The 24,345-nt window shown below is 46.9% G+C and overlaps 1 protein-coding gene across 1 annotated transcript in view; it reads right to left on the bottom strand.

The window, feature by feature from the left end:
- LGR6 (leucine rich repeat containing G protein-coupled receptor 6) overlaps positions 1-24,345 on the bottom strand; it is a gene marked incomplete at both ends in the record, with an annotated part of 124,434 nt that overhangs the window by 31,968 nt on the left and 68,121 nt on the right. The window contains 2 exons of the mRNA XM_084301711.1: positions 951-1,022; positions 10,173-10,388. Coding sequence (XP_084157837.1) covers positions 951-1,022; positions 10,173-10,388 — 288 coding nt within the window. The remainder of the gene's footprint in view (positions 1-950; positions 1,023-10,172; positions 10,389-24,345) is intronic.

Genomic DNA, 24,345 nt, shown 5'->3' with positions numbered 1-24,345 from the left:
TGGCAAGACTCTGCCCTCATGCATTTGCCCGAACCCACCAGAAATTCTGGGGGAGCAAGCCAAGCTGGCACAGCGACGGGGCAGCCCCGCTGGCCTCCAGGAGAGCCCATCCAGCCCGCTCCATCCCCAGCCTCCTCCCTGGCACTGCTGAGCCTCTCCCCAGCCGAGCCCTTCTGGGTGGCCCCAGGATGTGCCAGTCTGAGCGCGAGAGACAATGCATGTCATGGGCCTGCCCGAGGAGTGCGTCTGGGGACCCAGGGCCTGCCTGCTGCTTCCAGTCTCACCCGCTCGCTGCTGCTGGCGCCGTGCTCGGCACAGAAGGGCCCTGCCTCCGTGAATGGCACTTGAATGCTGGGAAGCGTCACCTCGCTTTTTGCTGTGACCCAGACCCCCCTAGTTCTCCCTGGCAAGGAGAGCAGGCCTTGTTGACCCCACGGCTCGCATGAAGGGACATGTTTCTGCACAATTGAGGGCTACAGGCGCCTCCTCCAGTCCTACAGAGCCTTGATTTATTTGCTTTCTTGTTTGTGTTTCCTCCTAGGCCAACGCACGGCACATGAGACCCAAGCTATTCATACCGCCATCAAAGACAGTGTGTGTGCAAGGCAAGGACGTCAGATTTAAGTGCCCGTGGGCTCAGGGTCACCCGTCTGCTGCAAAAGAAGATGTGTCCTGAAGGAGAATTCATTCTTGCTTCCCACCCCCCTGTGGTTCCCGACAGATTTCCTACCCAGCCGTGCCAAGAACACGGTGAAGTCAGCTGGCTCTGTGTGGTGCCGTGAGACCGTCTCAGAGAGTTATTCCATAGATCCCCACCAATGTTAACAGCCTTGAACTCAAGCCACTCCCTCATTTTGGTGGCCTCAGGTGGCCGCACTGCACCCTGTTACTGGGCAGGGACAGAGCACACCGGGGGTGAACACGCGCAGAGAGGGCAGGAGGTGACTCACAGCGTTTCCAAGTTGTGCAGCCCGTCAAAGCCGTTGGCTCCCAGGCGTTGGATCCGGTTGTTGTGCAGGTGCCTGCGGACAAAGCAGAGGTCAGTGGAGATGTGAGATGACCTTTTGCTGCCAATCTGGGGTACAGGGACAAGCTGAGCGTGGCCTGGGCTGGGATGATGAGGGGTTTTGTAAGGTCTCCTCTCGTGCCTCATCAGACACTGCCAGGTGTAATAGTGCTGGAACAGCTACCAAACTCCCATTTCTCCCAGGACATTAGAGACCTCCACTTACACAGCCACTGCCTGACCTTGGATGAACATGCTTAAACAAGAAGCTTCAAGAAACACTAAATCTCACCTTACATTGCTACCAACCCTGGGTGTGCTGTGTGACTTCACCAGTCGTTTGTGGGCACTGGGTGCTATCTAAGGACAGAGTCATATTTGGACTCCTCGGAGCCTTAATAACAGCAAGAAGAACTTGAGTTTAAAATCATCCTGTTAGTCACAGTTTATTATCTTTCCTTAAATATATATATTATATATATATATAAGAAATGCTGCCTGTTCCTGGATCAGCTCCAGTTTGATTGCAAAGAAAGTTATCTTTAGTTTAATGCTTCTAAGTGTCTGGCTGGAGTGCCAGGACCATGCAACAGGCCAATGCACATTCTCTACACTAAGACAGATTTTTTTTTTTTCCTCTATGCCCTTCTTTCTCGTGCTACATGCCATGAACATCTCATGCTTAGGGGCTCTGGAGCTCCTGGCCTTAATGCTGGTGCTGGAGGCCTGCTGGCTCGAAAAGCCATCTGTGGTATTTTTGCCTTGGAGGCTTCATGGGTGATGAGTTCTCCTGGATTCTCATCTGCTAGGTTCTCTGTTTCCACAGGCCTCCTACTCCCATGCCTGTTTTTTGGCAAATCCAAGATCTTCATTCCTGGATTCTTCCTCTGGGTTGTCAGAGACTGCGTGCACGCATCGGCGTGCTTGAGCCACCTGGGTTCCTTTACAGCTGGTGGGCACCGCATGGCTGCCTGTGCATCTGCCTCTGAAATCCCACTTTAGGGCACCTTGAAATCTGTGCAGGAAGGTATTGTGAGCAGCCTGGGGAAAGTCTGATGAAAAACAGGACATGACAAGCCATGGCTGCCCAGCCTGTACTTCCAGCGAGGGCTGTGTTGTGTGGAGGAATGCCCACCAAGGAGGTAAGGTCCTCCTCTTTGGTCTCTATCAGGGTGTTTTCCCATCAGTTTGTTTTACAGTTCATGTTCTCCTTTAACACAGAGCACCGTGTGGTTAATTTTCTGCCACACCACTTGCCTGTGGGGTCCTTTTCTCCTTTGCCCACGCTCGGGGATGCACCAGCCTTCGTCCAACACTGCTGCCTCCTTCCAAGAGCCTGGGGGAGGCTCCACACTGGCAGGTGGATCAATGACTTTTTCGTTATTTGCTGCTTGATCTAAATCTGTCTCAGCTTGAAAAATCTCTCACTCCACCTGGATTCAAGTGTGAACTGTTTGGCTGAGCACACACAGCTCCCACTGCCAAATATTCTGGGGTAAAACAGGAGGGAGCTGGGAGTGGAGAAACAGCCAGGCTCTAGGGCAGTTTGGTAGGGGCTTGCAAAACACTGCAGTTCAGAAACCAGCCCAAGACGGATGTTTGTCGTTGGGATGAGAACATGCAAACATCTCGGAGGAAGGGGAAGGGAGGGGAAAGATCTGTGATAAAATATGTTTGCTTCTTTGAGCAAACAGGGAGAAAGAAAAGGAAGATATGTGCAAGAAAACTTGGATTGCCTGTGACTCTTAGGGGAGAAAAGAGGCTGAATCTTACAGGAGAAATTCTCTTTGTCATAAGAAAAGAAGTTCAAGTCCAGACTGTTTCCTCTGTCAAATTTTATGGGATAGCTTCAGATCATGTTGCCCTTACTTCACTTGGCACTTCCAGTGCAAGATGATGCCAGTCACTTGGGTCCCTTTGCGCACTGGATCCAGCATTTGGCAAATGGAGGCTTTGGATCTGGAGTCGCTCTCTCTAATCACAGCGAGAGGTACCACAGGAACCTCTGGCCCCAAACCTCTGCCTGCAGTGAGGGGACAGTGTGAGGAGAAAGGAAATGCTGAGTGCTGGGGAAGATGTGAGCTCCCCAGAGCTTTGTTGGGGTGGTACAGCAGGCTGTCCTGCCTAAGCTGGGCATGCTGAGCAGCTCAGTCTGACTACTATTGCTCAAGTCAGGCATGGAGAGAGAATAGAAAAGCAACCACCTGCTGTGTTTATATTTGGCTCTAATCTGCTTTGTTTGGAGGCAGAGTAATGAAAATCATCAGAAGGGTGTTCTTTGTTGGTGAGAAAATTATGAGCAACCAAAAAAGAGAGTTATAAGAAAAATTGCTGTCCAAGCTTAATAGAGTTGTTACCCAACCACATGGCAATAATAGAAACAAGCAAGTTTGAATGCAATATAAACTGGAAAGGTAAACACTTGAAAAGACATTCTTTTCTTCCATCCTGCTTTTTTTTTTTTTTTTTTCTCCAGTGGTAAACACATTTTAACAAGTGGAATTGCAACATCTCCAATGTTTGTCAATTTGAGCTCAGCCCACACAACGTTATATTCTGCCCTGTAAATTACAGCTGGTATGATAGCAGCTTGAGATATTTGGTTCTGAGCTATAAACAACCATCTCATGATGCAAAAACATGAGAAGTCTTTAAGGCCCTCCTGTTCCCATGGAGCTAGTATCCACCACTGTCCTATCCTTGCTCCTATCAGCAAGCATTATGGTCTCTATCTCCCTTTTCAGGTCAGTACCACAGAGGGGGGTTAATCAATCATCAGTTAATAATCAATCATGGCAATCACCCATGAAAGTGGCTTTGCCCAGGAAGAAGCAGGACAGTCATAGTTCTTTTGTAGGCTGGCATACAGACTGGCTGTGTGTTCCAGCTGTGTACCTCCACTGGAAAACAGTGGTCTCATCACAAAAGCCATCACCCTGGTGGCCTCTGGCAGGATGGCAGAGAAGTTGCCCCATGTGCTCCTGCAGCAGCATGAATGCCACCTGCCCCTAAGGTGGGTTAGCTCCTCTGCTGTGCCAGGTGAAGCCATGCTCAGCCTTGCTCAAAACCAGCACAAATTGCAGTAGCTGCAGAATAACAAATGGCCATAATCCCCAGGACAGGCTAGAGGGAGACACTTCATCCTGGTTTGTCTCTTAGGTGCTAAGACTCGAGAAACACTCCAGAAATACCTACAAGACTTATTTGTGGCCCTTCCCCATGCCTGCAAAACTCCTGGTAGAATTTGTTTCATTTTCATTTCATTTCCCTTTCAGTATGTTTTTTCAGTGCATTAAGAAAATCTGAGGAACAGTTTTGTGTTGAACTGTGAAACAGCCCAGCACACGCGACAGCAGTACAAGCTCCATGTGTGGAAATGCCACCTCCAAGGGGACAGGGCAACTCCATCATTTTTCTTCCACACAAGGGAAAAACAGTTTGAGCTAACATGCTAAATACTGCTTCAATAAAAGCATTTTCCTGCATAAATGAGAGAGTATGGAAAGGGATAGTATAGCTGAGTAGTGCAATGGTGAAACCAGCTCTGGAAGGCTAAATGTGTTTCTAGTATCCACACTGTAAGCTGGATGTTGATAATTTGGAATGGGTGCGGAGAAGAGCAATAAAAATGATCCAAGGGCTGGGAAAAAAGTAGGATGGAGATTTAGAGAACTCAATCTGTCTAGCTTATTAAAAGTAAGATCAAGGGAATGAGTGTAGCATAATGTATAGGATCCTTCCTGGTTAGAAAATGGGTACTAAAATGGTTCGGTGATTTAGTGGAGAATAGAATAATAAGAACAAATGTCTGAAGTCAAAGCCAAAGAAAATTCAAATGGGAAATATGAGCTTTTTCTTTTTTTTTGTTAACACTAAGGATGATTAACCACTGGAACAAACTACAAAGAGAAGTGGTGGATTCTCCATTGCTTTCATTTCTAATGACTTCATTTTTTCATCTTAAAAAAAAAAAAAAAAGACAAATGCAAACATTCTCCATCGGTTATTTGCATTAGATGATTTTGAACCAAGTTCAAATCTGACTTGATGCGAATCTTCCCACTGTGCCAGCCATTGCCATGATGAATTTCCAGATCTATTGTGGCAAAGCTGTCCTTTTTCCTCAATTTGGCTGTGGATAAATAGAGAAATCTAAATCATAAATGGTGCAAATTCACATGGATTATTCCTGACAGTGAAGGGCCAGCATTAGAGCTGTCTGGCAAAGAACAGAGATTGATCAGAAGTGACACTGTCGGGCGTGCACTGGAGCACAATTCATTTCTTCCTCAAGTGCTGGAGGAGGAAACTCACTTTTCCCAAGGCAGTGCGTTTGGTCCTCAGAGAGAAAAGGCACTTTTGCAAATTAGAAGGCCCATGAATGGGACCCAGATGTTCCAGGAAATATTGTTCTTAGTAATAATGAATTGCACATGCCTGGCACTCCTCACCAACCCCGAGGTTCTTTCAGAGAGGGACTTGTTAACCCCCTTGTACAGGTGAAGGCAGTGGTGCAGAGGCTCAGCCCTGCACTGAGCTGCCATGCTGGGCTTTGTCCTGCTGGGGAGCTCTGTGTTCTGCTGGTTCCTAAGCTGCTACCCAAAGTTACAGTCTCCCAGCACCTCTGGAAAGCAGGGATAAGATGTTTGACATCTGCTCCCTGGCACAGAGGGCACTGAAAATGAGTTGGCTCTTTTGAAAGCTTTGCCCAAAAGAAAGATCAAGGACTGAAAGAGGATTGCAAACCCAGGCATCTTGGAAATTGGTTTCCTCCTCTAGTTGCTATTTAGTGCTGTTAGAGATAAAGCTGCGTCATGTCCTTACATAATAAAAACTGTAAGAGAGAAGCTCTGCTAGAATTTGCTTCATTTGGTGACCTCAGATCTCAGCACACGCAGCTGGAAGGTCTTGCTGGGTGGCCTGGGAGGGAAGCACTCACGGCTGAGTTCCTTGTCCTTGACAGTAAAACATCAACTAAAATTCAGGCTTCATGGATGTAAGATGATGTAGAAGAGGGAAAATAGTGTTACATGAACATACACACTAACAGCCTCTTAAATGTCTACAGGAAAAAGCTCTTGGTGTTCGACAGCTGTCAGAAAAGCAAACCAAATGATAGGGATAACTAGAAAAGAGAAAACAGGCTACAGAAGGGCACTGTGGCACCGTGTACTCACGGTTCATCTTTCTCTTTGTTAAAAGTGTGTAGTTCTGGTCTCTCCACTTAGAGGTGCAGAGGAACAAATGTGATTTATAGGCTAACATCTGCTTCCAGAGCAGCCAGTTGGATGGAGACTGGAAAAGCTGCGATGCAGGAAAGGCAGGACAGACAGTAACACATACAGAGATGGCACAGATCAGGTAGAGACAGGGTGCAAGAATTAAGGGGCATTAAGCAAAACTAACCAGTAGCAGCATGAAAACAACCTAAGGAGGTACCCGTGGATCACTGACCTATGGAGGTCCTTGCCACAGAATATTTTGAATGCCTAAAATTTACTATTGTGCCAAAAGCCATTGGAAAAATTCATGGGCAGGAAGTCCAGCAATGAATCTTACAGATAAGAAGCTCATCTCTGGTTTGGGAAATCCCTAAGACATAAATGAACCTGTGAACATATTCTGAAGATGGAGAACGGTCATCATACCCTCTTCTTAATTTTTTTCTCAGCCATTCAATGCTGGCCCAAGCTAACACATCTCGTAGGGCTGCAGACACCTTCAGCTTGCCCCTGGTGCAGCTGTCCATGTTGTTCATGTGTTCATATATTGTTCATATGTTCTTGTCTTTCCCTGTAGTCTTTGTTTTTCAAAGACCTCTGTGCAGGCAGACAGTAGCACAGGAGCGTCCTTTCTGATTCTGGGGCTGAGGTAACTCACTGGCTCCAAGCTTGCTTGATGTAAGGTATCAAATGCTGAGTCCTTTTGACAGTGTTGCAGGAATGTTGTAGTTAAAGAGGTTTCCAGGAGCTGAGGCTCCCTGAGGACCCAGACAGAGAAGGACCCAGGTTTTAACCTCATTTGCTCTAACTTAAAGGATCTCCTGCAGAGTGATGAACATAAAACTTCCCAAGGACTTTCTCTAGCCAGGTCCATCATTACAGGGCTGCAGAGCAACCCCTCCTCTGCCTGGCTTGTGGAGGAGAAGGACACCCTGACCCCATGTCCTACCCAACATCCTGAGTTTTGCCTAACATCTGTGCTGAGGGAGCTCAGCTCCTTCGGTGACACCAGGAAGGGAACCGCAGCCCAGCTCAGAGACTGCAGCGCTGTGGGAATTCCTGGGCTATGGTTCCCAAATTTGTCTCCCATGAGATTTTACTGCAGGGCTCGTGGACCCTTTTTGGGACTGGGGCTGGAAGAGGTGCTGTGATTCCTGGTTTGGAAGCTGACTTTCTGCTGAATTCAGCTGACAGAGGGAATGAGGGACACTAACGAGAACGGCTGTCATGCTCTTTATCAGCCTGTCAGCACAGCAGCATGGGGGTTTCAGATGCTCAGCTTCTAAATGAAAAACCCTTTGTGCCCAACAAAGAAAATGCTTTTTGTAACAAATCTGTTTCATACAAATCATTAGCTGTACAATATTTAGGACCAGTTCTGCCTGTATATGCTAGGACACATTCTGTCCTGAATAGATCAGACTTGGAGGTAACATCCTCGGTATCCTGTTCCCATGAGACACCCTGATCAAAGAAGCCGCCTCCCTTTTGCCATCCACAGCATGGTGCCAACATCACAGCACACGAAGCCCTTGTTATCGAGGCTGGGAAAAGACGGTGCCAATTCCCGAGCCTCAGAGATTTCATGTTGAGTGATTTACATGAGACTCTGCTTACCGAACACCCGGCAGCCCTGGTGAGAAACCTGCGGCAGCTATAGTTGGGAATAAGATCAGGGAATTCCTCCACGGAGGTGTAATTTATCAGCAGAGACTGAACCCCTTAACTTGTTCCAGATTGAGGCTCGTATGTCCTGGTGGTGGTTCTTTGCGTCAGCGCTGGAGGATCACCCGCATTTCTCCCAAAGTCCCAAGGTGCGGGAGGAGAAGCACATCTCCCCCCTCAGCCATGGTCAGCCGTGCCCACGAGCATTAATCAGGCTGTAAAGGAGAGATTCCCCCTGCTCCTCCACATCTGTTCTCATCTCTCCTCCCCCAGGTGCTCGTTTTACCTCTCGGGCTGGAAGTTTGCTGAAGTTTCGGGCAGCAGCTAGCTCTTCTCCACCTATATTTGCATTCACAGCTTGGCAGAGGGATGCACGTGCGTATCCTTTGCATCCTGTGTGGAAAAGTCTCCTCGTGGGCTTTACTTGCCTGCTGGCTTTTGGGAGCTCCTTGGCTTGGTGGGTGAGTGTGAGGCAGGGAAATGTCCCGGTAGGGGCGCAGGAAGAACACTGGGTGACTTTCCACTGGCTGCGCGCTGACAGGGGTATGCGTGGAAGCATGGGAGAGATTTATGGGGACAGTTCTGCCAAACACTTGTGATCCCACAAAAATTCAGCTTCGTGTCCCACAGCGCCTGGCAGGATCACACATGTGTTCCCGTCCAATTGTCTGTGGTGGGACATTATCCTCTCCCTTGCGACCTAATGGTCATTGACTTTTATTTCTTGAGCTTGCCTGTTTAATTAAGGAGTTGCTTCGCACCCAAAGTATGGGATAAGCAAGAATGAAAGCAGCATGCTTAGAGACTGGAATAACAATCGAAATGTCAGCTCACCCTCCGTGCTAGCTATTAGGGCTGAATGAAGTGCTTGTATTATGGGTCAAAGGATGTCTTGGTAGAATGGGCACTATTGTGGGTGAAAACTACTTATTTGACATTTCTCAAGTTGCTTTTAGTGTTTCTCCTAAACAAGCCTTTGTGATTTGTCTAAACAGCTGAAGTTGATGCTAATAAAACAGTGGACTGTGCTTTGTCCAGGCACTTTCTGTGCTAGATGGTTTCAGTAAACACTTTAAATTTTGAAAGTGAACTAATTGCTAAGCTTTCACTGGGCACCACATGCTGAGGTTACTTAATACCCTGATATCAACAGGCATATTAGCAAACTAAAAGTTAGCATTTCATGTAGATACAGGAGCTCTGAAGTAATTGGCAATCACACCTGAACTTATTAATCAACACCAAAAAGTTAATGACTAGCTAATTTGCACATGTAAACTTCCTTTTAACAGCCAGATACTATCCAAGCCTCTGTTGATTGAAGGGATGCACCTCCTGACGTAACTCCCATGGCATTAGTTTGCTTTCTGATTAGAGGCTGTGTTTTAATGTCTCACTGCCTGTGAAGTGAACGTGTCCCACCTGCATCTGGTGTCCTCCGACAGCAGTCCCGTTCTCTACATTGCTCCGAGTACTGTCAGTAAAATATTTATCATGCAAACTGGACAACAGCGTGCACCACGGGGCTGTGATCGCTGCAAAGAACGGGTGAGTGGTGTGTGTTACACCGTCATGCAAATAAGCACACACACAAGCTTGGACAAGGTGTTGAGCTCAGACCTTTTGTTCCAAATCATATTTGCTCAAGCAGTTTTTGTTGCATGTTTTCCAAGAAAAAAAAAATCAGAAAAAAAATTGCTTTTTGACCCGATTGCAAGTTTTCATTTTTTTTCTTAATTTCAATAGAAATTCCTGTAGTTTTAGTGGAAGATATCCCTGCCCATGGCAGGTGGTTGGAATTAGATGATCTTTAAGGTCCCTTCCAACCCAAACCACTCTATGACTATGATTTAACACAGAGGTTGGAGAAGGGACTAGAAATTGTAAGCTTTTTGTTGTTTGAATTTTCAGTGGAAAAAATCTGCTTTTTGTTTCCAGATCTTTTTTTTTATTATTATTTTTTATTTATTTTTTATTTTTTTTATGAATGTCATTATTTTTGAAAGATGTCGAGGACCTTTTTGGCTGTTCAAGTAGGGAAAACATTAAAAAACTTCAAAAGTGAGTGGAGATTTTAGCATTTCCCATCAAATGGTGGGGACTCCTCGACTCTGGTGAACCAGCCCCCTGCCTGCCCACCCCCGGAGCAAAAAGCTGCCCCTCGGGAGCAAGCAGCGGGAGCTCCCCAGGGGCTGAGGATGCTTTGCCAGGCAGGGTCAGCACCTTGTCCCAGCCGGAGTATGCCGCGGCTGCGAGGGAATAGAAGCAGAAAGGCTTACAGCACCACGAGGCTGCTGAGGTTCTGGAAGGCATAATCGGGAATGTGCCAGATCTGGTTGAGAGCCAGGGTCATGGCCTGCAGTGCTGGCAGGTGGTTCAGAGCTCGGACAGGGATCTCCGTCAGGGCATTATCGTCCAGCCACAGGTGACGCAAGGAGAGCAGCCCCTCAAAGCTCTTCTCGGGCACCACAGAGATAAGGTTTGCATCCAGGCGTCTGAGTGGGAAAGAAACAGGGTGGGGATAAGTGAGAGATTGATCCAGCATTGCTTTCTGTGCCCACAGTGTTATGTAAAGGGAGGTTTGGTGCCGAGGCGGGATGGATTGATGGCCAGGGAGATTGGGTTAGGCTGTAAGTAGTGATTAGCATGGGGAGGTCTCAGCACAAGGCTCCTGCCGGCGCCCTGAGATATTTGACCATCCGCCAAGGATAGTCCCTTCCTGATGGCCATTTAGTGGCCATTTTAAACAAAACAGCTGGGCTGAATCCTTTTGTATGACCCCACCAGATGGACACTGGCTGGCTGTGGCTTGCAACACTTAAGCACGAACATCCCAGCTCATCCCCTGGGGCCAGGCTTGCTGTGGCCCTGAAGCGCAAGTGCCCTGCCACAGCCCCATGTGGAGTGCCCTGCAGCCTGCTAAGCCCCACAGTCATGGGGTCTGCTGGAAAGCCAAGCAGCATGGGCCAAATCCCATGCCAGAGGGAAAGGATTTGCCTGAAAAATGTGATGTACGTGGCAGCCGTGCTCGGGATCCTGCGTTAGGTCTGAACAGCCAGCGCTACCTGTAAAACCGTGGGTGCAGGAAGCACTGAGAGCAAGTCAGACCATATGTCATAGCACAGGAATTAAGCATGTGCTCTCTGTGTTGCACATGTTCAGGCCTTTCTTTCTCCTTGATTTGCCAATTGCCTTTTTTTTTTTTTTTTTTTTTTTAATCATCGTGGAATCCTTAGGGCAATTGAAAAGCAGAGATTTAATTTGGTTAGAAACTTTAATTTTTAAAACTGGTATTTTGTTCCAAAACAGAATGAGAAGCCAAAAATATATTAAGCTTATTATATAAAACATAGTTTTAGTAATCGTCTCTCTTAAAGATCTCTTATTTTAATGATGGTGAGCAGGGTATATGCTGTTATCTGTAGATTTTTAAAATCAAAATAAAAGAGGAAAACCTTTCAAATTTGGATGAGGTACCAGGAACCAATTATAGCAAGGAGAAAGAAAAATTTTGATTTCCATCCATGGCTAACAGAGCCTATTTTGTTTACTCAATCTATCTAAAAGAAGGATCTCTGAATTCAAATTTGCAAAGAGAAAGCACTTTGCCTCTTATCACAGCACGAGAGAAGACAGTTAACAGAGCTGTCACGGCCCAGCCCTTAAATCAATGATCATCCATAAGAAGAAAGTAGTATATAAATTAGTATTTTAGCTATCAAAAGTAATATTTTTGACAAAAGTTGAACGCTGGAGCAGAGCCCCAGACTCGTGTTGCCCCCATCTCCACCAGACACTTGTTCAAAGAGCACACGTCACATCTCAGAGTTCACAAACTATTTAAGTATGCCCATTTTGCCACACGAATGATTTTCTCCGAATTGCAATGCACTTGTGCTGCTGCAAAGCAACGTATTCTATTTTCTGGTGCAAGACTGTTCAGCTGAAAGGTTTTCACTCAGCTCTACTGATTTTGGAGGGTGAGCTGAGGATGACGAGAACATGTCACAACCAAAACTCAGTACAGTTACCACAGCGCTTGCATCTTTGCTCAGAAAGCTTACACAATACAGTGTATATCTTTATCTTGAAAGGATGGGCATGTTGCAAATTCTGCCTCAATTTACCTCCTATCACCCAGGCTGCAGTCAGCTCAGAGCACAGTGTTATTCATCTTCCTGTGAAGATATATTCAAAGAATAAAGAGCCAGAAAACAAACCCTGCAGCAGCTCAGGGCAAGATTAAAGAGCCTATTTGAAAATTTTCATCAAAATGTTTTGGGACAAACAAGAACTTTTTGACCAAAATTAAAACTTGTGTGGGAAATGTTAATCTTTGCTTAATTTTTCCATTCCTTCTTCAGCATAAGAATTCTGTTACTTTTTTGGCATCATAATTTGTTTTTCGGAAAAAAAAAAAAAAAAAAAAGAAGGGAGAAGTACTGCTTACTTTTCACAGAGACATTCTTTCATCCAAATCCCTATATGTTTACTGAAAATTGTTTTAAAGTGAATGCTCTGTTTCAAGTTTAATTAATTAAAGAACAGACAATGAAAATATCCACTGAGAATAGTTATCATTTCTCAAAACCAAATTCAGTTCTCAGAAATGGAGATGCTAAAACAGAGCCAAGGGCTGGTACAACACCAGGCTGAGCTGTCCACGAGGATGGTTCATGGCAAGGGAGCAGGGTGCTCCCAGCACTATTTAGCTTTCTGTCCCGCTTTGGTCGTGAGCTCCTGGGTGAAGCCACAGGCACGAGCCACAAGAGTTTGGCTTCAGTGTGATGGTGCCCCAGGTGTTAGAGGAACTGTTAGTGCAGCCAGATTTGCTCACAGCTATTTAGCACATGCTCAGGAGGGGCACTTCCTTACATGCATGGTCCTGTAGGTATCAGAGGAGTGCCAGTGAGGTAGGATGGGTCCTTGGTGGATTTTCTGAGGGACTCACTGGCACTCAAAGGCATGGAGGTCCCTACCTTTGTTAATCCCCGTGGTTCGGATGGGGCAATAACTGAGATTCATCTAATAAGATTGTAAATGCTCCTGCACAGGGACCGGCTTCGAACAAGCTGCAGCTCCAAGCATGCTGCAGCCAGCCTCTGCTCCATGTCTCGTTCCCTCCTGTCAAGGAGAGGTCGCTTCTGAAGACTGAAATGAGCCCCAGGTCTTTTGTCTCTTCACCTCCGCCCTGGTGGCAGCGTGGCGTGTGGTGAGGATTGTGGCTGCTGCCCAGAGAGCCGCGTGCCCAGGGAGCTGTGCTGGTGAGCTCCAGCCATGTAATTGCTGCCTTAATCTGCTCCAGAGTGTGAAAACCAGCCCCCAGCCAGATTCCTCAGTGGGGTGAAAGGGAGACTTTCTGCTGCCTTTAATGAGCTGGATGAGGGCCTCAGAAACAACGGCTTGTTTGGCCCATAGCACAGCAAACTGCACCTATCTGGAGCTACTGAAGTTAAAATTAGGAACAGGGAAGTGTCCAGCTAAAGGCATTTCACCCCTGGCTGGATGGGCAGAGGATTTATCTGCCTTTGTAACACCAACAAGGGAACAAGGACTAAGTGATGGCTGTGTTCCTGGTACCAAAAGGTCTCTGGATTGTTTAATTGCTCCTCAGGGAGCTGCTGGCTGTTTCTGGAATAGAGGTGCATTCTTTCTAATAAAAGCTGTGCATGTGGGGATTGCTAATTGCTATGGCTTTCAGACAGCTCTCCACTCTCTTCTGGAAGGAGAAAAGCTGAAGTTCTTGGCACAGAGTTGTTAGTAATTATATCAATTATACTAAACAAAAACCAACCCAACAGTTCTCTCCTTTCTTCAGTGTGTGACTCTGGCTCTGTAAGTGTTTTCTGTTATGATTTATACCTGAGATAATTGGGCCGATTAGTGGGTAAATGGGACAGCGCAGGCTGGGGCTGGCTCCTCACCTTCCATGGAGATGTTTTAATCTTTATTTCACCAAATCACTCAGTTGGTTTTTCTCACAAGCATTAACCCATTTGTTGCTAACAAAAGAAGATGTCTCTCTTGCGGAGCTGCTGGATGGCTTGGAAGTGGGACTTGAAGTGGTGCCTGCTGTCAAGCAGTGCTGTAGGTCTGGAGAGTGGATGAGACACACAGTGCTCTCCAGATGTCTGCATGGACAATATTTCCAACCGACTTCACAGGCTGAACTGAGAATCAAGGCACTACAGAGCATTATCCTGATCATTGCAGGCAAAGAGCTGATTTTAAGTGGGACATTCAAGAATGCTGGCACATCAACAGCTGCTAGAAAGCCTCGGCTTCTGGCTTCAGATCTGCATCTACTACTGGTAATCATGGGACATTAATATGATTTCAACATGACACCTAGCCAAAACAAAAAATGTCTTAAAAGTGCCCAAATTTTACTCAATTTTTCGTTTTAAGGATTACTGGATTAGGGAGAGAGGGATCTGTCTTGGAAAAAGACCCTTAGCTCTAGGTCTAAGGTTTTACCTATGTGAGCTTTGTTCCCTGAGCAGCTGTTCCCATCTGTGAGAGGAGCAGCTCAGCACCAATCTCTGAGCCCCATCAGCTGGTGCCTTTGCTGCAGCTGTAGCCAGTGGCAGTTTTGGGGATCCAAAGGAACCTGTTTGGGGTGGGAAAAGGGATCTTTTTCCTCATGCAGAACACTGTCAGATGTTGGGGTGCAGGGTATAGATCCCGACAAAGTGCAGGATCATAGCTGACTCTGGTTTATGTGGGCTCTGAAGAGCCACTTTTTTGCTTTGAAGATTGTCTGTGTTGGATAAAATCTGTGTGCCTTCTTACCAAGAACAATCCAGCGATGATGCTGGGAACAAAAACATTCATAGAAGGAACCAAGCAGGTAGGAAAGCCCTTTTCTAATCACAAAAGGGTGATAATGGGATATTCCTCCTTCCCAGTGTGCAAAAGAGAAGCTAAAGCAATCAGTGCAGCCATTCCAGGAGGTCCAGCTGGTAGTGGGGCTGTGTGCAGTTGCCAATGCAGCAAGCATGTCATAAGGTTTGTATTAATTCTGACAGGTCGAGCTATAATCTGAGATCTTTGTTTTCCTGTGCCACAGGCCCAGCAGTTTCCAAGAACTGCCTTGTTTCAAGAACTGCTTCCAGATCACTTCAGAGGATGTACAAGTGCGTTTCCGAGACCTCTGCAAGCACATGCATCCTGCTGTTTGTAACAAGACTGGCAGAAGTGTGCAGCAGTGGATAACCAGAAACACACTGTTCCCTAGCAGATGTGGTGCAAAACTCAGACTGTGACTGGCAGAAGCAATTTTGCCCCAGTCTTTCCTGCTCCTTCTGGCTGTGGAGCATTTAGAGGGAGAGCTGCTGCCTGGAAGGCAATAAACGTGCACAATGCCATGCTGTCAGGGAACATCCTGACTTTTAATGCTGTTCTTCCTTCCTTGCACATGGTAGAGCTGATAATAGCAGGCTGTCTGGATGCCTTACACAGACCACGCACAGCAACTGGTCTGCAGTGTAGACTCTGTGATGTTCCCCTACAGCCCACAGCCAGGTCATAGGGGGACACTGGGTCCTCAGGTGCCCATCCATCCTCCCAGCATTTTTGCCACATATTGGGCTATTATTTCCCTTGATAAATTTGGAGAGAATATGCCACTGAAGATCAAAGGCAGCACTGGGGGTACAGGGCAGGGCCATTCTCCATTCAAACCAGGGAACAACTGTGCGTCTTCATTATCTGTCAGCAGCAGAATATTCGGCATAAAGAAAGGAGGGTCTGGAGAGAGCTGCATCCTTCGAAGGAGTGAGGACAGACCTAGCAGCGTGGTTACCCACTGCTCCCAGAGACAGCCCCTTCCTCGGGGAGCGAGGTACTTTCTGTCTTCCCTGGCCCCAGCGTGCATGTGTGTCTGCTGAACAGAGCTGATCTCACCAGAAATGCCTAATTGGTGCCTTCAGGCAATCATGTCTCTCTTCCTGTCTGAGTTTATCTTGAAAGGCTCGATTGAGTTACCTCCTATCCAATAATAGGATCTAAGTTCCTTGTAGTAACATAAGAAGGAGATGATGTCACTGCAGCTAGACTTCTCTGATAACTTAGTAATGACTGGGGCCAACACCTCTGCTCCTTTCTCAGGCAAAACTCCCAGACACACTGAGTCAGTACCTGGCTTCTGAGCGCCCAGGGAACTTGTGGTGCAAGGCATTGAGGGCACAACGAGGAAGGATGGCTCCAGCCTGCTCAGAGCCACTCCACACCAGCCTGGCTCCTTCCTCGTGGCTCCCCCAGAAGCCAGCTCCACGTGTGGGGCTCGTCCTGCCACGCACAGTGCCCAGTGTGGCCTGGACATGAAGAGGCACGAGGTTCTGGGTCCCAGGTAACCTAGGCAGGGAGAAAGGGCTCCTTCCATCAGCCGGTACCAAATGGGTGAGAGAAAGGCAGCCAGGGACTGCACTGCAAGCCTGGTGGCAAACTGGGTTTCGTCTTCTCTGCCCCTCATGTCCTTGTGGTTGTATGGTGCTGCAGACACAGCCGGAGAAGGACACGTTGCTGAATGTGGAGAGCGTTGCCTTGCAGGCCTGCTCCAACATGTGGGCTCCCTGCCCCTGCCACAGGAGAGCTCAGCCCTCAAACAAGACTTGCAAGAGTTCCCAGCTCCCTTTCCAGACCAAAAAGTCTTGTGAAAGCCATCGCAGGCAATGAACGAAGGTTCCGGATGCAAACACGTCCGCAGTCCGTTGGCTGGGGAACAGGACCAGGTGGAAAAGTCTGCAGGGCTTTGTTTGAACTGCAATGAGTCTTCACTCCTGACTTAATGGGACACGTCCCTCTGGGAAGCCCTCCATGAGGGATGCTCAGGAAATGAAATCAGAGCAATACCTAGACTCCACACAACGTGCCTCTGGTACAGACAAGAGGGTTTTGTTATCTCCAGTTGCAGACACCTCCAAAACCCCTCAGGTCAGAACCGTGTGGGAAGGATTGCCAAAATCCCTGTGCAACTACAGAAACTGCTGACAGGCGGGCAGCTGCCGTGCTGACTCCCTGAGCAGCCCTCTCCCCGGGAGCCTGGCATTGCCCCCTGTGCCCAGAGAGAAAGAAAGTGCAGAACAAGGTGCAGAAAGCAGGCAGAGACTAAGGAGAGTGGCTCAAGGCCCACAGAGCAGTTTGGGTCCTGCATTTTTTGGGGGAAACAAGGAGTTTGTCAAGCACAGGAGCTAGGAGCAATTGCTGGGGACAGAAGGAGCAGGACCCACTGCTCTTTGGGGTGAGGGGTTGTGAACACGTCCCTGCACCTGAGATCCTCTGGGCCAAGCAAGCTCATTCCTTGTGCTAAGTAAACACCCAAAGGATGCTCCGTGACCCTCCAATGCATCCAACTTTGTTTTAGAAGTGAAATAACCCTCAGCTGTTTAGCTCATGGACTACATGGGGAAAAAGCACTGGCCTTTGCTGACAACCTTGAGCCTTGACGGTCATGCATGCAGTGCACAGCTTCTCACTGAACACGTGTGACCCACGGCTGGCCAGATGATGCCCTGGAAATGAATGTACAACTGCTCTCATCTCACCAAGGCTGAGGCCCTCCTGGGCTTGCCCCCTCTGTAAGTTACCAGGCTGTTTTAGAGGCATAGCAGCCATGGCTCCATGGGAGAGTTGAGCCCCTCTCCAGTTGAGCCCCTCTCCAGGGGCACTATGTATGACTGTTAGGAGACATTGCTTGGACTGTCTACAGCCTGGGCTAGAAGGGCCCTCTCAGACCCCTACACTGAGCTCCCTCTGCCAAAGATACCACGTCTGATAGAGCCTGTCACACACAGAGCGGGCTCCAGCTGCTCCTAAAATGTTGTTTATGTGCATCACAGCACTTGGCTAAAAATTAACTTGGTGTTTATCCTACCAGCACAGCTAGCAGTTCTTAAGCCTTGCTTTAAAAGGTGAGACAGGTCTGTACAGCAACTTGTCACCTCTGAGCCTCGCTGATCATGCCAGACAGCAGACTACGGGCTATTGCTGTGTCTTACAGAGGACTATATGCTGCATAGGTGGGTGCCAGTTTAAATATTTTGTTCATTTCTTATTTGCCTTGCTGTCTGCAGTTTACCTGAAGCTCCTCTGTGGTTCATCAGGAGTGCTTACACATTCAATGTATGGAACATCTGCAGCCCATCTTCCTCTTGCACTGACACATCTACTGTGTGTAACATCTGGGACACATCTTCCCTGCTGTGTGGCTGTATCTACTGTATGGAACATCTGGGACCCATTGTCCATCTTCTCTATTGAGTTGTCACTGGGGAAATGCAGCATGCCCTGGATACTTATGTGTATAAGTGAGTGAGTTAAGGTTCATGGGTATCCATAATAAAGGTCAATGGAAAACACATTGGAACTTACTGTATGAGTCATATGCAAGAGCGTGTGTGTGTGCAGATTGTGCACACACACACAAAAATAATAATCACAGCTCATATCCACAATGTTCTAGACGCTGGGAGGGCAGTTGAGGTAGCATTCACCTTTTTCTGAAAGCTGTTACAGTCCGAGATAGGAACTGACAGGGCATATGAGAGAGATATAAAGACAGAATTAATTTTCTGTGTGTGTCAGAGTCTCTTCTGAGGGATATTTGCTTGTTGAAAGGTGGGCACTGCTGTCATTGCCCTGTGAGCAAAGAAAGGCAGGAGCAGTATGGACAAGGAAGGGACCACCACTTTTAGCCTGGTGTAACTGATCTCTTGAATATTTATCCAGATGGGTCTCCTGGTTGCCACACCAGATTGCTAGCAGTCATGCATATAGAAATGTTTGGACGTGACTACCGTTGATATAACCTCTGCCAAGCCACGAGAGAAGTACAGCCAAGCCACCCAAGCTGTAGTGTGACCTCTTTGCTTGGGAGCACAGCGGGTGAGTCCCAGGAGTGCTGGCACACGACAAGGGTGTCACTCATCGCTGCCCCCTTCCAAGAAGCGCCAACCACAAGCTCAATGAGTGGTAAAATTAGAAAGTGAAGTCTCAAGAGAAGATTTGACTCAGAGGATTGTGAGGAAAATTAAAAGCTGACCATGACGGCCCAACTCAAGATCAATGGGAACTGAAGAGCTTGCTCTCAACACATTTCAGGAAAGAATCTCAAATGCTGTAAAGAGATGAAACTGCTGCTTTTTACACACTGCATACACAGGTATCCAACAAAGTCATGGGTAGAGTTTCTACATCTGCCGATGCCATTCTTGGGACCAGGTAGAAATTTATGCAGACACCTTATTTTTCTGTATCATTTACCAGCTCTATCACAGAATAAAAAAAACAGGAGTTACTGACATTCACAAAAATTTTAGCTGTTAGCCTGATCGACACTTTACATGCTTTTCTTCCTGGGAGGTGAGTGCAGGGACACTTCACAGCATGGACACTCATAAGCATGGGGAATTTGGACATTTCCTTTACAAGAACTTCACAACATCTCATTACTCAAAGCCAGAATTTAAAGGAAAAGGGACAAGTGGAGGTGGGGTTTTATTGCCTTACCACTAAAGAGGGCTGTTCCTGGTGGATGATAGGTTCAACAGCTCGTGTGTGGTCTCTAAATCTTCCTCTCAAAAAAAGTTACTCAGGTCATTGTAGCAGGATAACCACTCTGTGTTTCATGCTCTTTTTATTTCTAAACAGGAAAGGCTCTACTCTGACCAGCTGAGCTCCTCTCACTAACAGGAGGAAAGAACATCTGTGATGTACCCAATACCCATGTCAGAAGCCCTTCTAATTTCTGATTTGCTTCCAAAACTGTGGTTGCAAATTCAAATCCCTCCAGGTCTGGAGTGCAGAAAATTTCTCCTCTGGTTCATGGGTAAGCTGCTCCTTATATTCGTATTGCTGGACAAGATGATATGCTCTGACAGCTTTCTCTGGGGGCTCCACAAAGGTGTTCTGGGTCATGTGCACAGCATCATGGGGGATGAGAGATGCTCAGCTCTGGTTTGGTACCCATGTTCTGATTGTGTGTTACCTTGGGAATTTGTTTTAGCCAGATGGAAGTGTGTGCAGGGGTGGGGAGAGGAGTGTTTTTTGCTTTCCAGGAGTAGGAAAAACACATCTCACCCGATGTTATTCATGTAGAAGTCAAAACCAGTTATAGGGTCTCTCTGTAGCCAATAGAGAAAATCTGATTCCTCCAAAGAGTGATTCAGCCACCAGACAGGGCTCTGAGATAACAGGGATGATTCACCCTCTGGAGATGCTGATCATTTTCCACTGATGACTAGCTGAGATGACTAATATCAAGATGGCTAAAGTCAGAGGAGACAAATCCACCTGATGAGCCTGAGGGAGATGTGGGCACAGCAGAGGCTTACCTGAAGGGAAAGATGGTTGCACAGCAAAGCTATAGAGGATGACTCAGAAGAACTTGATTTCTTTCCTGGCAGTGCTCAGGATCTCCCACCATGAGGGAAGGATCCAGCACTCTAGTCATAGCACCAGCACGAAGACATCAGCCTCCTGTTCCCAGCCACCTGGCTTCCCAGCTACAGACCTGACCCTGGCTGCTCTATTGGAATGCCAAATTCCGGCACGGCTGATCACACTGCTCTTCTTTGGTGGCTGGAAGATGGAGGCAGTGAAGCTGCTTGTTGGGTCCTACCAAGAACACAGTGATCAAGCCACAGCTTTGGTCCCTATAAGAGAAGGTGATGCACTTTCTGCCAAGTGGATTTGCCAACGGCTTTTGAAAATGTAGTATTGCTCATTTCTGCAGTAAAAATGCTAGCACTCATGAAATGTTCTGGGGGACACTCCAAGAACAACTTGTCTTGGGGAGACAAGCTGAACAGCAGAGAAAACTGCTGGAATAAGCAATAAGGTCCAGACAAGCACTTTGTTCTTAGTCTGGGATACTCCTGAACCCAGGCCAGGGATTTGGATCCGGCCAGCGTAAGCAGAGGAACAATTCCAAAGTCTGAATCTTGAGCTTAATTTCTATTTTAATACAGCTTTTTGTCCTCACACCTGATCTAATATTGCCAAGCTATCGATCGCAGTCCTGGTGACACTCACAGTTCTGCAGTGGCAGCTGAGACAGATCACAGTGGTTGAAGGGGAGAAAAGAGATAGAGAGCAGCAGGTTAGATGGCAGCCTAAGTTACATGGACCAGAAAAATCGTGTCTGCTCAAAGTCCATGATAAAAAGCAGTGACTCATCTGAATTTAGCTTAAAAAAAAAGTAAAAAAAAAAAAAAAGTCTGGGGACAAAACCTCCACTGACTTAGCTGTGTTTCTCTCCAAAACCAGCTGCTGAGAAGAGGTACCTCAGGCTAAGAGGAATTTCAGAGATGGGGCAAGTTCTTCATTGCTCTTCCTTGACCTTTTTTCACTGTGCTCCAGAAAGACCCTGTAGCCAGTAAATCATGTCACAGGACTGAGGTGGTCTTGCCACAAGATAATTTCTACGCCAACAGATTGTAAGTCACTGCTAAGTTATGTTGACTTTATAGATTTCTGCTTTTTCCATAGCTTTTATCCTCTAAACACCCAGTGGAAACAACACCTTTCTTAAACCTTATTGTGTCACACATGATTTATAGAGAAGATTATTGCTGTTAACAGCGAACTGTTAAATATCAAATAGATCAAAGATGTGAAATGAGGAATGAATTGACTGAGCTCTTCAGGCCATGCTTATTCCAAAGCCTTTTTTTTTTTTTATTATTCCCTCTGTCATAAGAATTTATATGCTTGTGAGAATCTGATCAGGTGGGAAGAGTTTTCCTCCTTTGTCTACATCAAAGTCCATATGTTCGCAAATTGCTATAAGTCATTCTTTGCATTTTAATCTCTAGCCGTATGTATAAAAATAATGACCTGCCTTGAGGGACAGGGGATGAAATGCTCTTTATTGCATTTCCTTAAAAATCCAAAACATTTCTGCTAAAGATATCAAGTTGGAAAGCTAATAGGTTGGAAGAACTGGAATATCTTAGTTAGAGGTAAAATTTAGAATAGAATAGAATAGAATAGAATAGAATAGAATAGAATAGAATAGAATAGAATAGAATAGAATAGTTCAGTTGGAAGGGATCTATGAAGCTCATCAAGCCCAACTGCCTGGCCAATTCACAGCTAACCAGAAGTTAAAGTATGTCACTGAGGGCATTATCCAAATACCTCTTGGACACTGACAGGCCTGGCACATCAACCACCTTTCTATGAAGCCAGTTCCAGTGTTTGGCCACCCTCATGGTAAAGAAAATAACTTGTGCACTAAAGTGAGAGTGAGGACAGGATCCCAGGGAATGAGACCTACTGGACCACTGACCACTACATGTGCAGGCTTTTAGGTGACCAAGATATTCTGGCCTGAAAGGAATGTCTCTTGCTTAGCTGCAGTTGCTTCCCTGACAGGCTGGACACAGGAGGAGTCACTAAGACACAGAGGAGAGATACAAACACTGTCAGCTGCTTTCCTGTTTGTTTCTGGGTACCTTTGCTTTAGCCAACATTCTGACAAGTCCCACAGCAGGACAGTCAATCCTTTTTGTATACAGGGCCAGCTGAAGCCAGTGTTTCCCAGCATTATGGTGCATCTTGCTAGGGAGACACAAGAAAACGCAAAGTGCATTGCGTAAAGGAGTCAAGAACAGGCTGACCTCTTGCTGCAGGAAATTTCTGTTTCACTGCTCATGAAGGGAAGTGCTGCTGCTGCTGCTGTGTGTGAGAGGGAACATCTCAGGGCAGGGAGCACAACTGAGAGACAGAAGAGATTGATGAAGGAGGTAAAGGTAATGTGTCTGAAGATGTCTGGGAGCTACCTTTCAAATCTCATGTGCCACATTTGGTTTCTGTGCTTGCAAATGCAAAGATGAAGCTGGACATGGGCTTTGTGTGCTAGAGGGTGCTAGGGCAGGGAAATCCCACACCAGGTGGGTCCAAGGCTCTGCCTGTCGCTGATCACCTAGCCAACTTTCTTGGACTGTATGGCAAGTGAATCATGTATTTAACAGGGAAATAAAAATCCCGTTCTTTGGAAACACAGGGAACCAAGACAACAGACTTCCTTTTGTCTCTTATCCCAAATCTTAGTATTGATGGACTATGATATACGTGCTTTCTCTCCTCTGAGCAGGGTTACTAGCTCAGATATTTCTGGACAAATCCCTGCATGTACAGGTTAGGGGATGGGCTAAAGCCTTGGTAAACTCCCTGATCCACATGCCATGCTCCAAGTAGTGAGGATTTAATGAGGATACTAATTTTGATACACAAAATTAGTAGAATACACTGCTGCGAGTGATCCATTCCAAAGTGAGATGTCTGCATCCGGGAGGTGATTTTCTCCCCCAGAGCATCTATTTCACTCTATTGACCAAAGGATGCTGCTAAGATACAAGGAGTTGAGCTCAGCTGGAGCCCCCCACACTGCCAATGTCCCCCTGGGAGTTAGATGACTTCACATGTGTTAGTGTCTCTGTGCCACCTATGTCCAGGTTCCCTGGGGTCTCTGTGAGGTGATATGCAGCCCCAGGTTGCTGTGGGAGGAGAAAGAAGCTCCCACAGGTCAGGAGATAAATTACTGGGTGCCTTTTTTAGCAGGGAGGAATGTGACTGAATGCTTTATGTCTATGCTGCTCTCTCACTGCATCAGCAAACCTGCCCCGGTCCTAGGGATGCCCAAAGTCAACACCCCTCAGCTGAACCAGACACACACTAAGCACCTTCCCAAAGTGCTGATCTGCCAGAAGCTCCAGAAAGAGCCAGCTATTCTCATCACTTTCCATGAGTATTTGAAAAAGAAAAATCAAGAGTTTATCTTGATCTCTTAATCCACCAGGTTTCTTTTCTCTTTGCTTTCTCTACCTCTGCAAGCCTGGTAATTATAATCTACAGCACCTGCTCACTTTGAAATACCTTGGACTCCTTTTGCCTGGCAGAGGAACAGACACAGTGCCCATCTGCTTTAGGTAAGTGCTCACAAACCACAAAGTCGTTAATTAGACTGACACACGACTCTTCCAGAATACACATGGTATGTTGTTACTGCACCTATAAACCACCGGTAACCAGATACCCTGCCAGGGGATCACAATTGGATCAGAGCATGACGTAAGGTCTTGGCATCCCTTGCAGGGCTCAGAGCATTGCCATCAGGTGTGCGTGTTCTTTCTAATCCTCCCCACTGGGCTTCCCAACATGCTTCCCAGATAAAGCAAGCCTCCTTAACACTCAGTAGGAGGCTCGGTCTCCAAAACTTTGTATTGTCTTATTTTGAAATCCAAATTCCTCTTTGTATTCATCCAGTCATCCCCGCCAAGGTCTCCTTCCTGACAGCTCAGGCTCCAGGCGGTGATGCCTCCACATCCTGTAGCTGACAGGGAGCAGGGCAGGCCTGATTTGGGCCCCACAGGCATGGCTGCAGCTTCAGAGGGCCTGTGGGGAGGGGTGTTTGTGAGGGCAGGTGTGTCTGACGGGGATGGGAGCACT

Source organism: Netta rufina (genome assembly GCF_964035555.1).
Source record: "Netta rufina genome assembly, chromosome: 26".
In the NCBI taxonomy this organism is placed as follows: domain Eukaryota; kingdom Metazoa; phylum Chordata; class Aves; order Anseriformes; family Anatidae; genus Netta; species Netta rufina.
Note: the sequence above shows the minus strand (reverse complement) of the source record. Positions and strands in the feature narration are given on the sequence as shown.